The following is a 12,882-nucleotide window of genomic DNA, read 5'->3' as shown; positions in this document are numbered from 1 at the left end:
CTGTACTCCACCCACATCAGGGACATATTACAGCAGCGTAATCCAAAAATTAACAATTTAAAAATCACAGAAGTAAAATTTACCCATACTTTATATTATGCTACTCTTACCTCTTACAGTTTTCGAAACTGAAACCTCTGAACCGAGGCTGACATACACACGCTGTCACCATGACCAAAACTCTTTATTTCCCAGAAAAGGCCCGGTGCTAGAGCTCAGTGGTCTCAACACTCTTTTCGACAACTTCCTGTAACAACTCGGAAGTGCGTCACATCTATATCACACATGGGACCACTGGCCAAAGAAGGTGAGGAAAGGGGGACAACCTGGAGTATATTTTAAAATAGGAATGCACTTTCCCTCGGTAATAAGCATAACCATGTCTGAAAGCGATTTCTTTTGTCTAGTCCATTTATTTTGAATGGTGAACCGAATTGTGTACACTCACTGACCATTTTAATAGGAATACCTGTATGCGGTACGTGCATGCGCTGTGGCCTCTATGAGGCACTAGCCACAAAAATATCATGGAGTTTTAGTAAGAGATCCAATAATCTGTATATTCTTAATCAATTCCAAACACAGTATTACCAGTTCAAATTACAAATCTCAACTGATGATCAAGTTAATATAATTTAGGAATAATTCAAATTTTCAAATCGACCCTTCTAAAGTAAAATAGGGCACCTGAAATGTGGATGGTCTTTAAAGAAGTCCTTCTCCTTCTCGATGGCTTCGTGCAGAGAGACGCGGTCCATGATCTCCTTCTGCCCTCGGCACCTGACGATCGTGTAGCCTTTATTGAGGTAAATGATCTCGTTACGGATGATGGACACTACTACCTCCTCTGTGCCTTTATCCACCAGGTCGGGCTTTGTTAGGATGCCTTTCATAATCAACACACAAGCATACAAGCTCAATGAAGCCATCTGATGCATGAGGTAAAGTTAGTGAGGAATTAAAAGGATCACCACAGTATTTACGAAAAGGCTGCACAGACCGAGGGTTCTCTCGCCGTTTGGATCAACTTCCTGTGCCATCTTCAGGGCTTCAGTAGTGGCAATATCCACGTTACATGGCACCACCACCAGGTTGATGGTTTCTTGCTTTGTGATGAACTTTGTGATCAGCCTCTTAATCTGAATGAAAGTCATTAATGTGTATTAGCATGTATTACTCAGTTTCAACTATAACTAGGGATACCTCAGTCGCATTGTGGTACTCATCGATGTACAGCTTAGTGTTTAAGATGATATTAAGGATCAAATGTGAGACAATGGACACTAGGCTTACATCATATAATATTGCCTGGTATTAGATGCTTTACCTGTTCTCCAATGTTGTCTGGTTGGCCTTTGACGGCCACACGAGCAATACCAGGTAGATCAATGAGTGTGAGGTCGGGAACATCAACTGATGTCACTTCCAGGCTGATGAGGTCATCACTGATACCCACGCCAACCCCAGCTATATGGTCCTGAGCTAAAAATGGCATGGACATAAGCCAGTTAAACATCTTGGTATATGAAAGTGTATGACTACCGAACATTAAGGAATACATACAAACTGCTGGAGTTAGCTAACCCCAACCAAATCAGCCAAGTATTGTTAAAGAATAAGCCCAAACAAAGCTAGCTAACATTAGTAAATACATCCAAACAGAGTGATCTAGCAAGCATGAGTGAAAAAAGGCGTCATGTTGAGCATTACCTTCTCTAATCTTTCTCTCCACGTCTGCTGGATCTTCAATCTCTTCCTCATAATCCTGATCATCATCCTTCTTGTACTTGATCTTTCCATGCCAGACGCCTTTCTCATGACTTCTCTTCATCTTCAGTTCGAGTGGACATCTCGTCACGATACCTGTGTTTATCAACCAAATCAGAATGTTTGTCAACACTCAGGTGGGTGGTTCCTGGTGGATAAATTGTAATCATACAACAGTGAAACTATTGGTGAGATCATGTTGTGTTTGCCAAATTCCAACCACTAGCTAGCTCTCCCCTATCATTATCATCATCATCATATCTTGTCATGCCACTTCTGCATCCATAGGAGAATTTGCTTCCATCAGGTCTTGGTCGGAGCATGCATGTCCCAGTGAACATCTTAAGAGAATGTGGTCCATTGTCTATCGTGTCTCACCACAGGTACATCCAGCACTGGTGATGAATCCCCACTTATAGAGATTGTCTCCAATTTTACCCACTTTTGCACTTGGGCCATTATTAAAAAATGTTCTGTTTCCGGTCCACCGGCCGGGTGAGTGCCGTTCGTGCAGGTGAAATTTTTTTTTTTAACGCCAGTTTTTTGACATTTTTTTTCGGGCTCGTAAATCTAAACTCGAACTTGACATTTACGCATTCCCAGGGCTTTCCACTAAGGCTCATACTGCCTCCGCCGAGTGCGTGCGCGCACACACCGCATGTCGGGGCCGCGGATGAGTTACTCTCCCTTGATCAACGAAGTCTGCGGGGAATTTGTGGTTATTATCGGTACAAACAGCGCGAATCACAACTTAAATGAGTGCGGTTCAGTTTGACATTATTGTCAGTCCGTTAGATAAACATTTAATTTTATTAAAATCGAAAATTAATATTTAGAGCCTGTGGGCTACAAAAATAGTCATTAAAGTAGCCGGCTGGACTTAATTGTGTGGCCGCGGCCGCAGCCAGCGCTTGTGGAAAGCCCTGTCGAATCAGCTCTGCGCATGCGCCGTGCGTCACAAAAAAATGGCAGCCACCATGAAGGAAGGAGATCCGGAGTTTTCAAACATTTGCTTAAGTGTGAAATCGCAAAATAGTATTCTAGCGAACAACAAAATAGTAAAGATTCAGAAAAACAAATCATTCAGTGATCATTTTAATAGTGTAATTTCATCCGAACTAGGCCTAATGGTTGATTTAGAACTACAAAAAGTCCGTGCGTCGGACATTTTAAGTACCTTTGTAAAAATTTTGCAAATGTTGCAGTCAGTATTTAAAATGCTAACTTAAAGTTTTTGTACAAGTTTCAGTTGATTAAACTGTCATATTTTATTAAATATGTCTGCTTTTGTAATAAAAAAAGTACTGAAAGAAAAAGCAAACACAGCATTGCAATTTCTTATCCATCCATATATAATAAAAAAAAAAAAATCCCTCCCTCCCTCCCGACTGAAATTTTTTTTGCTCACCTGGTGGACAGGAAACGGATTTTTTTTTAAGGATGGCCTTGCTCTATTTAGGGTTACCCAGTGTTTTCAAGTGAGAGTTGTTCCACTGGGCAGGCTTTCACCTGGGCTTGGCAGGACCTCATTGGGTGGACAGTAGGGTGCATCAGTTGCCCCCTAAAAATTTTAAGTTCCTCCGATCATGATGCATTTTTGTTTTTATGTTCCTTTTGGTAAGAAAACACACTGGGTGAAATATTTTGACAAAATTTAAAAGTTTAATGGTGGCACCAGGAGCTCAAAGTTATGGAAAAAGCTGCTATTTTATGACTTTCATGACAAAATTTCGATCACTTTTCATGAAACATTATGGCACCTTATAGATTATACCAAATATCTTAGATACACATTTTTAGTACATATTCTAAATATATTCTCAAGCACAGTTTGAGTTTTAGCTGTTCATTGAATCATTGTTCAACTACTTTTAAACAATACAAATGCATTATGAATCACATTAATGCTTCTCAATCCCTTGCAAAGGTTCTTAACATGATCTCTGGGTCACAAGAAATCAATAAATGGAGTCCAACATTGTGAATCAAACCTTACGCGAAAACATAAAATAAGTGTTTTTTGGCAAAAAATGAACCTCGTGGTGCCACCATTAGACTTTTGAATATGGTCAAAAAATTTTACAGGATGTCTTTATTGGTGAAAAGAACACCCAAACAAAAATGCATCAGATTTTATGAAAGTGAGGGCAACTGATGCACCCTCATCTCATCTCATTATCTCTAGCCACTTTATCCTGTTCTACAGGGTCGCAGGCAAGCTGGAGCCTATCCCAGCTGACTACGGGTGAAAGGCGGGGTACACACTGGACAAGTTGCCAGGTCATCACAGGGCTGACACATAGACACAGACAACCATTCACATCTACGGTCAATTTAGAGCCACCAGTTAACCTAACCGGCATGTCTTTGGACTGTGGGGGAAACCGGAGCACCCGGAGGAGGGGAGAACATGCAAACTCCGCACAGAAAGGCTCTCACCAGCCACGGGGCTCGAACCCGGACCTTCTTGCTGTGAGGCGACAGCGCTAACCACTACACCACCGTGCCGCCCTCTGATGCACCCTACCAAGTATAATATTTTTGTCTCATTTGTTTAACTGTGTTCTCTTTATCTACTTTTAGGACTTGTGTGAAAATCTGATTATGTTTTAGGTTATATTTATGCAGATATATAGAAAATTCTAAAGGGTTTACAAACTTTCAAGCACCACTGTATATGCATGGGATAAATCTATCATTCAGAATAGTGGAGACCACTCAGATGTTGGGCTGGAGATCTTTCAAGCAGATGCTGAACGCTTAAGCATCATGTCAGTTTATAAGCTACCACCAACAACACAAGCCACAATACCATCTGGGGCTACAGTCACACAAACAGTAGTGGAGAAGCAGTGGAGGAGTGGGCTATAAGCTTTGACCTCACAATCCTTCCAGTGATGTGCGTGAACGAGTTCAAAAGAACGCGTTCACTGAACACGCTTATTTTTTCATGAACTTTGAACTGAACGCAACACATGTTTTAATAAAGAACTTGAACGTGAATTTGTTCACATTATGTGTCATGAACGGCAGACATCACTGTAAATGAACGTTGGAATTTGTTTTCCCTTGATAACTCGAGTGGCATTTGTTTTCTCTTTTGAAACGCAACGAGAGAAAGTCTCCCCCTCCTGTATTCTCGCAGCCGGTGCCGCTGAAATCATGTGTCACACCAGACAGAAATGGCTTTGACATTGTGTGCGCAATGCATTGCGGGGAACGTAGTGTCCGGCCGAGAATAGTTGAATAACATACTGGCTTCCGCACTACGTTACCCATGATGAATTGCAGCAGGGCGGGGTAGGCGTAGCAGGCAACGATGAGAGCGAGGAGGAGAATGGGCTGGAGCGAGAGAAGGAGTGTGTGAGAGACCAATGATGAGAGTGAGAAATTTGAGCTAATATATAAATGCAGTTCTAAGCTATAACTAGGGACATGGTGGTTATTATACAGTAGTACAGTAGGTAGTATACATTGTAGGGCAGGGGTGTCAAACCTGATCCATAAAGGGCCTTGTGGCTGCAGGTTTTCATTCCAGCCATGCAGCAGCACACCTGACTTGGCTCATTCAATCAACTGAACTGTCTTCACACAGTCAAATACTTGCAGCCACACCCACCCTTGATTAAAGGGTGGGTGTGTCAGTTGATTGAATAAGCCAAATCAGGGTGCTGCTGCATGGCTGGAATGAAAACCTGCAGCCACACGGCCCTTTATGGGTCAGGTTTGACACCCCTGTTGTAGGGGGTCATTTTAGTTCATGGATACTGTACGCATGCTGTGTGTGTGGGGGTCAGTTTTCAGTTTGTACCAGTGTAACCATGTTCCTGTTTTGAACAGATAGAACACGTCCCCAACACTGAATAGAAATGGTCACCAAATACTGTTTGAAAGTTACCTAAAGTTAACCTAGTTACCTAAAGTTGCATTAAGTTGCATTAAGTTATCTTACAGTTACATCTTAAAATCACTCTATCAACCATAAAGATATGCAGTTTCCTTAAAAATAAAGTTTTTTGTGCCTTTGAGCATCTTGTAACAGTTTTGCCTTCATTCAAGAGTTTTGCTCATTTCATACACACACATATTATATAATATATATCAAATAATTAATATATATGTATATATTAAACTATATATTATTTACTTCTTTAATTAAATGCTGGTATATTTCATTGCACTAAGTATAGAACTGGTCTACCTTGTCTGTACTGTTGCATGTTTCATCACCTGGTAAGAAACCCACAATTGCAGTGTCATGAGCAAATGTCTACAGTGAACAGTTTCAGAGAACGTATAGTGATTTTCTAGCTCGTGGTCTGAAAAATGTTTTTATTTTCATATTTCACCAAAGGGTGCTCCGGTTTCCCCCACAGTCCAAAGACATGCAGGTTAGGTTAACTGGTGACTCTAAATTGACCATAGGTGTGAATGTGAGTGTGAATGGTTGTCTGTGTCTATGTGTCAGCCCTGTGATGACCTGGCGACTTGTCCAGGGTGTACCCCGCCTTTTGCCTGTAGTCAGCTGGGATAGGCTCCAGCTTGCCTGCGACCCTGTAGAAGGATAAAGGGGCTAGAGATAATGAGATGAGATGAGATTTCACCAAAAAGTAAAATGAACTGAACTTTGAACTAGTTCAGAATTAAAATTGTGAACTTTGACCGTGAACTGTTCACTTTGAGCATGTATGAACTGAACTTGAACTAGTTCAGAAAAGGTGTGAACTGGCACAACACTGAATCCTTCATAATGTAAAGTACAATGTATCTTTGCACAGCGCACACTGGAGGAGGGGGTACAACCCTGAGCTAGCATTTGTCTCATCCAGACTCTACCAAAATTTTGACAAATAAGTTGGTGACCCAATACCCAACCTCAACCAATGTCACTGACATAAAATCTGTCATCAGACCCTGTGAGACAAAACCAAAACACAGGTTTAACTTCTACAAGGCTAAATGGGAAAACTTTGCATCAGATCTTAAAGCTGGAGTCCCCAACATTTACCCAAACCTACTGTGGTACAGTGACTTCCAAATCCTGGTGTGAGAGGTTGCAAAGAAAAACATCCCTAGAGGCTGAAGGAAAAACTACATCCCCAGTCTCACCAACCAAAGTAAAGAAATGTATCAGGAGTATATTCAAGCATACAACAATGCTACTTTTGCAAAGAACACCACAGAGCTTGGAGAGACCCTGCTAGCCTCAATTAGCAATGAAAGAACAGAGCACTGGTAAGAAATCATAACCAGCATAGATATGACCCATAACAGCAAAAAGCCTGAGAAACCATCAAAAAAATACACTCAGAAAAGGAATCTCAACCAAGAATAGCTGTCGTCACCCCTAATGCTGTAGCCCACCAACTACTACTCAGTGGAAAGCCCCATGACAAAGAAAGGGGATACTTAAAGAAAATTAAATAGTACATGGGCCACATTATGCACAGTAGTTATGAAGCCTTTGAACTGTTCACTTCAGAAGAACTGAATGTGGCCATGAAACACCTTAAATCTGGGAAAGCAGCCAGTCTGGAGTGAATCACAACACAGATGATACTACACTTTGGGGACAAAGCAAAGGCATGGCTCTGTGTGTCATCAGCATAACAGTGGAAACTAATGCCATGCTTACCAATAATATCACCCAGAGGTAATATATATAAAGAAAAAAGCAGTGGACCCAAGACAGAACCTTGTGGAACACCAAACTTTACCTCAGTATTAGGGTGCATCAGTTGCCCTTACTTTCATAAAATCTGATGAATTTTTGTTTGGGTGTTCCTTTTCACCAATAAAGACATCCTGTAAATTTTTTTGACCATATTCAAAGGTCTAATGGTGGCACCATGAGGTTCATTTTTTTTTTTGCCAAAAAATGCTTATTTTATGTTTTCACGTAAGGTTTGAATCACAATGTTGGACTCTATTTATTGATTTCTTGTGACCCAGAGATCATGTTAAGAACCTTTGCAAGGGATTGAGAAGCATTAATGTGATTCATAATACATTTGTATTGTTTAAAAGTAGTTGAACAATGATTCAATGAACAGCTAAAACTCAAACTGTGCTTGATAATATATTTAGAATATGTACTAAAAATGTGTATCTAAGATATTTGGTATACTCTATAAGGTGCCATAATGTTTCATGAAAAGTGATCGAAATTTTGTCATGAAAGTCATAAAATAGCAGCTTTTTCCATAACTTTGAGCTCCTGGTGCCACCATTAAACTTTTGAATTTTGTCAAAATATTTCACCCAGTGTGTTTTCTTACCAAAAGGAAGATAAAAACAAAAATGCATCATGATCGGAGGAACTTTTCATTTTTAGGGGGCAACTGATGCACCTTAAAGGGATAGTTCGGGATTTTTGACATGAATCTGTATGACATCCCCATCAATAGTGTCGTGCAAACACACTGACTTACCCCTGACAGCATCCTGTGAGTCCAGTTCTTGTCCAGTTTTGGTCCAGACGAAAGTAGTCCGGCAAGTTTGTTGGGGTCACGAAAGTAAAACGTTTTTTGTCTCAAAACAGTATGTGTTCAAAAGAGTGATATATTTGCATCACAAAACCGTTGCCAAATAAAAAGTAAGACCTCGAAATCGCTTGGCACTATTTTCTCTCCCTTCTTATCACTGCGCGCTGCCGCCAGGTGACAGCCACGGCTGTTTCATTCATTGTTTACTAGTGATGGGAATTTCGGCTCTTTTGGCTCTTCTTACTATAAGGAGCCGGCTCTTTCGGAAGAGTTTTTATAATTATTTCTCATGACTTGTACAGTCACATCGAGTACACATATCAATGCAAATTAACACGAAGGGATTTACAAGACCAATTTATATCTGGAACTATTTTCAGCCACAGCACAGGCAAAGCACTGCTGCAGGCGCGAAGACACCGCGCAGCGCCTGAAAATGGGTTTTCAGGCGCTGCGCACCCGTTTTCAGGCGCTGCGCGGTGTCTTTGCGCCTGCAGCGGTGCTTTGCCTGTGCTGTGGCTGAAAATAGTTCCAGATATAAATTGGTCTAGTAAATCCCTTCGTGTTAATTTGCATTGATATGTGTACTCGATGTGAATGTACAAATCATGAGAAATAATTATAAAAAATCTTCCGAAAGAGCCGGCTCCTTATAGTAAGAAGAGCCAAAATTCCCATCACTAGTAAACAATGAATGAAACAGCCGTGGCTGTCACCTGGCGGCAGCGCGCAGTGATAAGAAGGGAGAGAAAATAGTGCCAAGCGATTTCGAGGTCTGACTTTTTATTTGGCAACGGTTTTGTGATGCAAATATATCACTCTTTTGAACACATACTGTTTTGAGACAAAAAACGTTTTACTTTCGTGACCCCAACAAACTTGCCGGACTACTTTCGTCTGGACCAAAACTGGACAAGAACTGGACTCACAGGATGCTGTCAGGGGTAAGTCAGTGTGTTTGCACGACACTATTGATGGGGATGCCATACAGATTCATGTCAAAAATCCCGAACTATCCCTTTAACAAGCACATATCTGTTGTTAAGTACAGTATTTTTTATATTTTTTAAGAAAACGGGGATCCTATAGTTCAAAAACTTGACGTGATAGAGAAAAACTGAGATCAGTTTTGGATTCTGCACCCAAAAATTAGTGAAAAACAGCTGTCAGACCTAACTCAACAAAAATTGTGTTCCCCAGTGATTGATTGAATAAACGTGTTCATTCATCCACTTATCCCACCATCCTCCCATAGATATCCTTTATTTTTCTGTTCCAAAAGAAAATGATGTTGCCCCCAAACGATGTGCCTCACCACTCCCGCGGGGCAGCGCGACTCCGGACAGCGCCTCCAGCACCGAGCTCTTCCCCGAGCTCTGGTCTCCGATCACGGCGATGGCGGGCAGCGCGAGGTCCTTCTCCACCCCGAGCGCGCGCAGAGAGTCGATCAGGTCGATGCACGGACGCACCTCCTCCTCATACAGCTCACTCAGGCTCGCGCTCATCTCTGACAGCTCATAAACTCGGCAAACAGATCAGTAATTATTATTATTATTTCATTTATAATCTGAGCTTGTACGCGACTCCGTTTCCTCTGTGATTCTTGGAAAACTGAAACTTATACACCCGGATGCTTTACTGATCATGGAGATCAGACGAATCGGTTCTTTCCAAATGATTCTTCTACAGGAGTTACAAACTTTTCTCTCAAAGACACACGTGTGTGTGTGTGTGTGTGTGTGTGTGTGTGTGTGTGTGTGTCATTTTCTGACTAGAAAACTGGCTGTACACAATAAACTCGCCTCAGCTTTTCTTTAAAGAATCGAATATTTTCAATGAATCGAATCTTTTTGTACAGCCCACAAGAAGGCCGAAAACGAAAGTAAGCATCGGGTTTTGTCTTTTATAAGTTTCGTTTTCTGGTAACGTTCCACGTAAAAGACCATGTTATTTTTTGCCTGGTTTCCTCTCATGGGAAACCATTTTCTGCACACATGTAGATTATATTTGGATTATTTGGGGGTAAAAGTATACAGATTTTATAGCAAAGTGTAAAGCTAAGTTTTCACTGAAGAAAATTCTGGAAAAATCCTCCGAATGAGAAGTCCATCCATCCATCCATCCATCCATCCATCCATATAACCGCTTATCCTGTGCAGGTGTAGCTGAGTAAATATCTCATCTCATTATCTGTAGCCGCTTTATCCTGTTCTACAGGGTCGCAGGCAAGCTGGAGCCTATCCCAGCTGACTACGGGCGAAAGGCGTAAAACCTGGTTTTCCTGGTTTTCCAGGTCAAAGTTGAGCATTATTTACGTAATACCGACGAATGGCAACGACAACCAAATAAGGGCAGTTGCCATTTTCCGATGTAAGATTTCGTCACTTTTAATACCCGCCGGGAGGACCCGACAACTACCCCGGCAGTGTTCAGCAGTTTCCACCATGCATTTCCCAGAATTCAATGCGGCACAACAAACATGGCTCCCAAGAAGAGGATTGTTTCTGGGCTGCCGGAGAGAGAGAGGAGGGACTTGTGGGAAAGAGGGCGGCCGGGTCCGCCATGTCACGTGAAGAAATTAGGAGGCTTGAGGGTAAGGGGAGGATGGCTGAGAGGAGTGGAGGACGTGTAGTGGAGGCGGTTGGCAATGACTGGACTGTGAATGGACAGGAACGGGGAGGTGGAAGTGACGGACGAGAAAGTGAGGTTGAGGACAGGGACGAGAGCGGGAGTTTTGGAAATGGAAAGAGGGTGCAGGCAAAAGGTAAGGGACAGAAGCGGAAAAAATAAAAAAACAAATCGGATACGGATGAATTGAGTTCTGAGGATGACATGGAGACCGCTAGTGTAGTAAGTGTGATTGAAAGAAGGCAGGAGTACAAAGTGTTTGTTAGGTTGGAACAGGAAGGAGCGACGTTTGAAGAATGGAACCCGACTCGTCTCACGAAAGCACTGCATAAGGAGTTTGGAGAGGTAAGGGCTGCCAGAAAGACCGCAAATGGGGGGTTGGTAATTACGTGTAAGGATGAGGACCAACAAAAGAAAGCGATGTTAAGGAGATAAATGGCAACAAAGTAAAATGTACTGTAGTGTTTGACAGGAAACGTGTAAGAGGCATCATCTCAGGGATACCACTTACTGAGTCGATAGCTGATGTGATTGAGGGAATAAGTAATGCTAAGGTTAAAGAAGCCAAACGGCTGAAAACTAAAAGAAATGGCGAGTTAATGGATAGCTTGTCAATTTTGCTGACATTCGATGAGGATAAACTGCCAGAAAAAGTTTTCATTGGATATCTCTGTTACGACGTGAGGGTATATGTTCCTCCACCGCTCAGGTGTTTTAAATGCCAAAAGTTTGGACACATAGCAGCGGTCTGTAAGGGGAAACAGAGGTGCAGCAGATGTAGTGGGGAGCATGTATATGGGAAGTGTGGTAAAGATGCACAACTGAAGTGTAGCAATTGTGGAGGAGAATATAGCTCGGCATATCGTGGATGCAAAGTGAGTTAAGAGGATGCAAGAAGTACAGAGAGTCAGAGTGACAGAAGGTATATCTTATGCTCAGGCAGTAAGGAAAGTACAGCCAATACAGGTGGTGAAAGAGGTGGCACCGAAGCAAGCAGTACAGAATGAAAGGAAAGAGAGTAAGTGTACAAAGTGTGACAAAATTAAGGAAGATACACTAATGGTGAGGAAAAGTGACTTTGTTCTCTTCATGGCAGAAGTCATCAACAGTTCAGCACAGACACAGAAGCAGGTCAAGAGAATTAAAATAATTGTTGGTGCAGCTGAGAAGTATTTGGGAGTAAGAGGGATTTCTTAGGAGTCAGTGAGGGATATGTTTAAGATATTTGAAGAGGACCAGCAAACTCAAAGTAAAGAATGGAGTGGTTGCACATAATGGTTTTAATAATATTGCAATGGAATGCAAGGAGCCTACTTTCAAATGGTCAGGAGTTTAAGAAATATATTGAAAATATAAGGGAAAAGCCAAGCGTAATTTGTGTACAAGAAACATGGCTAATACCAAGGCTGGCCTTTGTGATTAAAGGGTACAGTGCTATAAGAAAGGATAGGGAAGTAGGGTGAGGTGGGGGAATCATTACTTTTATACAACAGGGAATCCAACATAGAGAGGTTAAGAGAGGGGAGGATCTAGAATACCTTACGGTGGAGATATGGTCTAGTGAGGGAAATCTGAAAATAATAAACTTTTATAACCCATGCAGAGCCCTACAGAGGGAGCAATTAGAAAAGATGTGGAAGGAGGTTAATGGGAGAACAGTTTGGTGTGGGGACTTTAATGCCCAGAATACTCTATGGGGAGATAGGGATGATAGTAGTGGGAGGGTAATAGAAGAGTTTATTGAAGATAGAGAGCTAGTCTGCATGAATGATGGGTTGGGAACAAGGGTAGACTTTGGTAGAGGAACAGAATCTGCTATTGACCTCACTTTTGTGACTACAGACATTGCAGATAGGTGTGAATGGAGAGCAATGAGGGGTAGCACAGCAGGAAGCGACCACTACCCAATTATAACTCACATAGGTATGGAAGTTGGTAAAGAATTGGAGGTGAGAGAGGAGAAGTGGTGTTTGGAAAAGGCAGATTGGGAAAAGTATAAACA

The 12,882-nt window shown here is 41.8% G+C and overlaps 1 protein-coding gene across 1 annotated transcript in view; it reads right to left on the bottom strand.

Annotated features, from left to right (window-relative positions):
• Positions 1-9,909, bottom strand: part of LOC132865956 (interferon-induced GTP-binding protein Mx1-like) — a 33,309-nt gene extending 23,400 nt beyond the window's left edge. The window contains exons 1-5 of the mRNA XM_060898462.1: positions 9,568-9,909; positions 1,711-1,863; positions 1,328-1,482; positions 1,001-1,139; positions 688-886 (exon numbers count right to left, since the gene is read on the bottom strand). Of these exons, the coding sequence (XP_060754445.1) occupies positions 688-886; positions 1,001-1,139; positions 1,328-1,482; positions 1,711-1,863; positions 9,568-9,757 (836 nt within the window). The 5' untranslated portion in view covers positions 9,758-9,909. The remainder of the gene's footprint in view (positions 1-687; positions 887-1,000; positions 1,140-1,327; positions 1,483-1,710; positions 1,864-9,567) is intronic.
• Between the last annotated feature and the right edge of the window lie 2,973 nt (positions 9,910-12,882).

The sequence above is a fragment of the Neoarius graeffei genome, chromosome 18 (genome assembly GCF_027579695.1).
Source record: "Neoarius graeffei isolate fNeoGra1 chromosome 18, fNeoGra1.pri, whole genome shotgun sequence".
Taxonomy (NCBI): Eukaryota; Metazoa; Chordata; class Actinopteri; order Siluriformes; family Ariidae; genus Neoarius; species Neoarius graeffei.
Note: the sequence above shows the minus strand (reverse complement) of the source record. Positions and strands in the feature narration are given on the sequence as shown.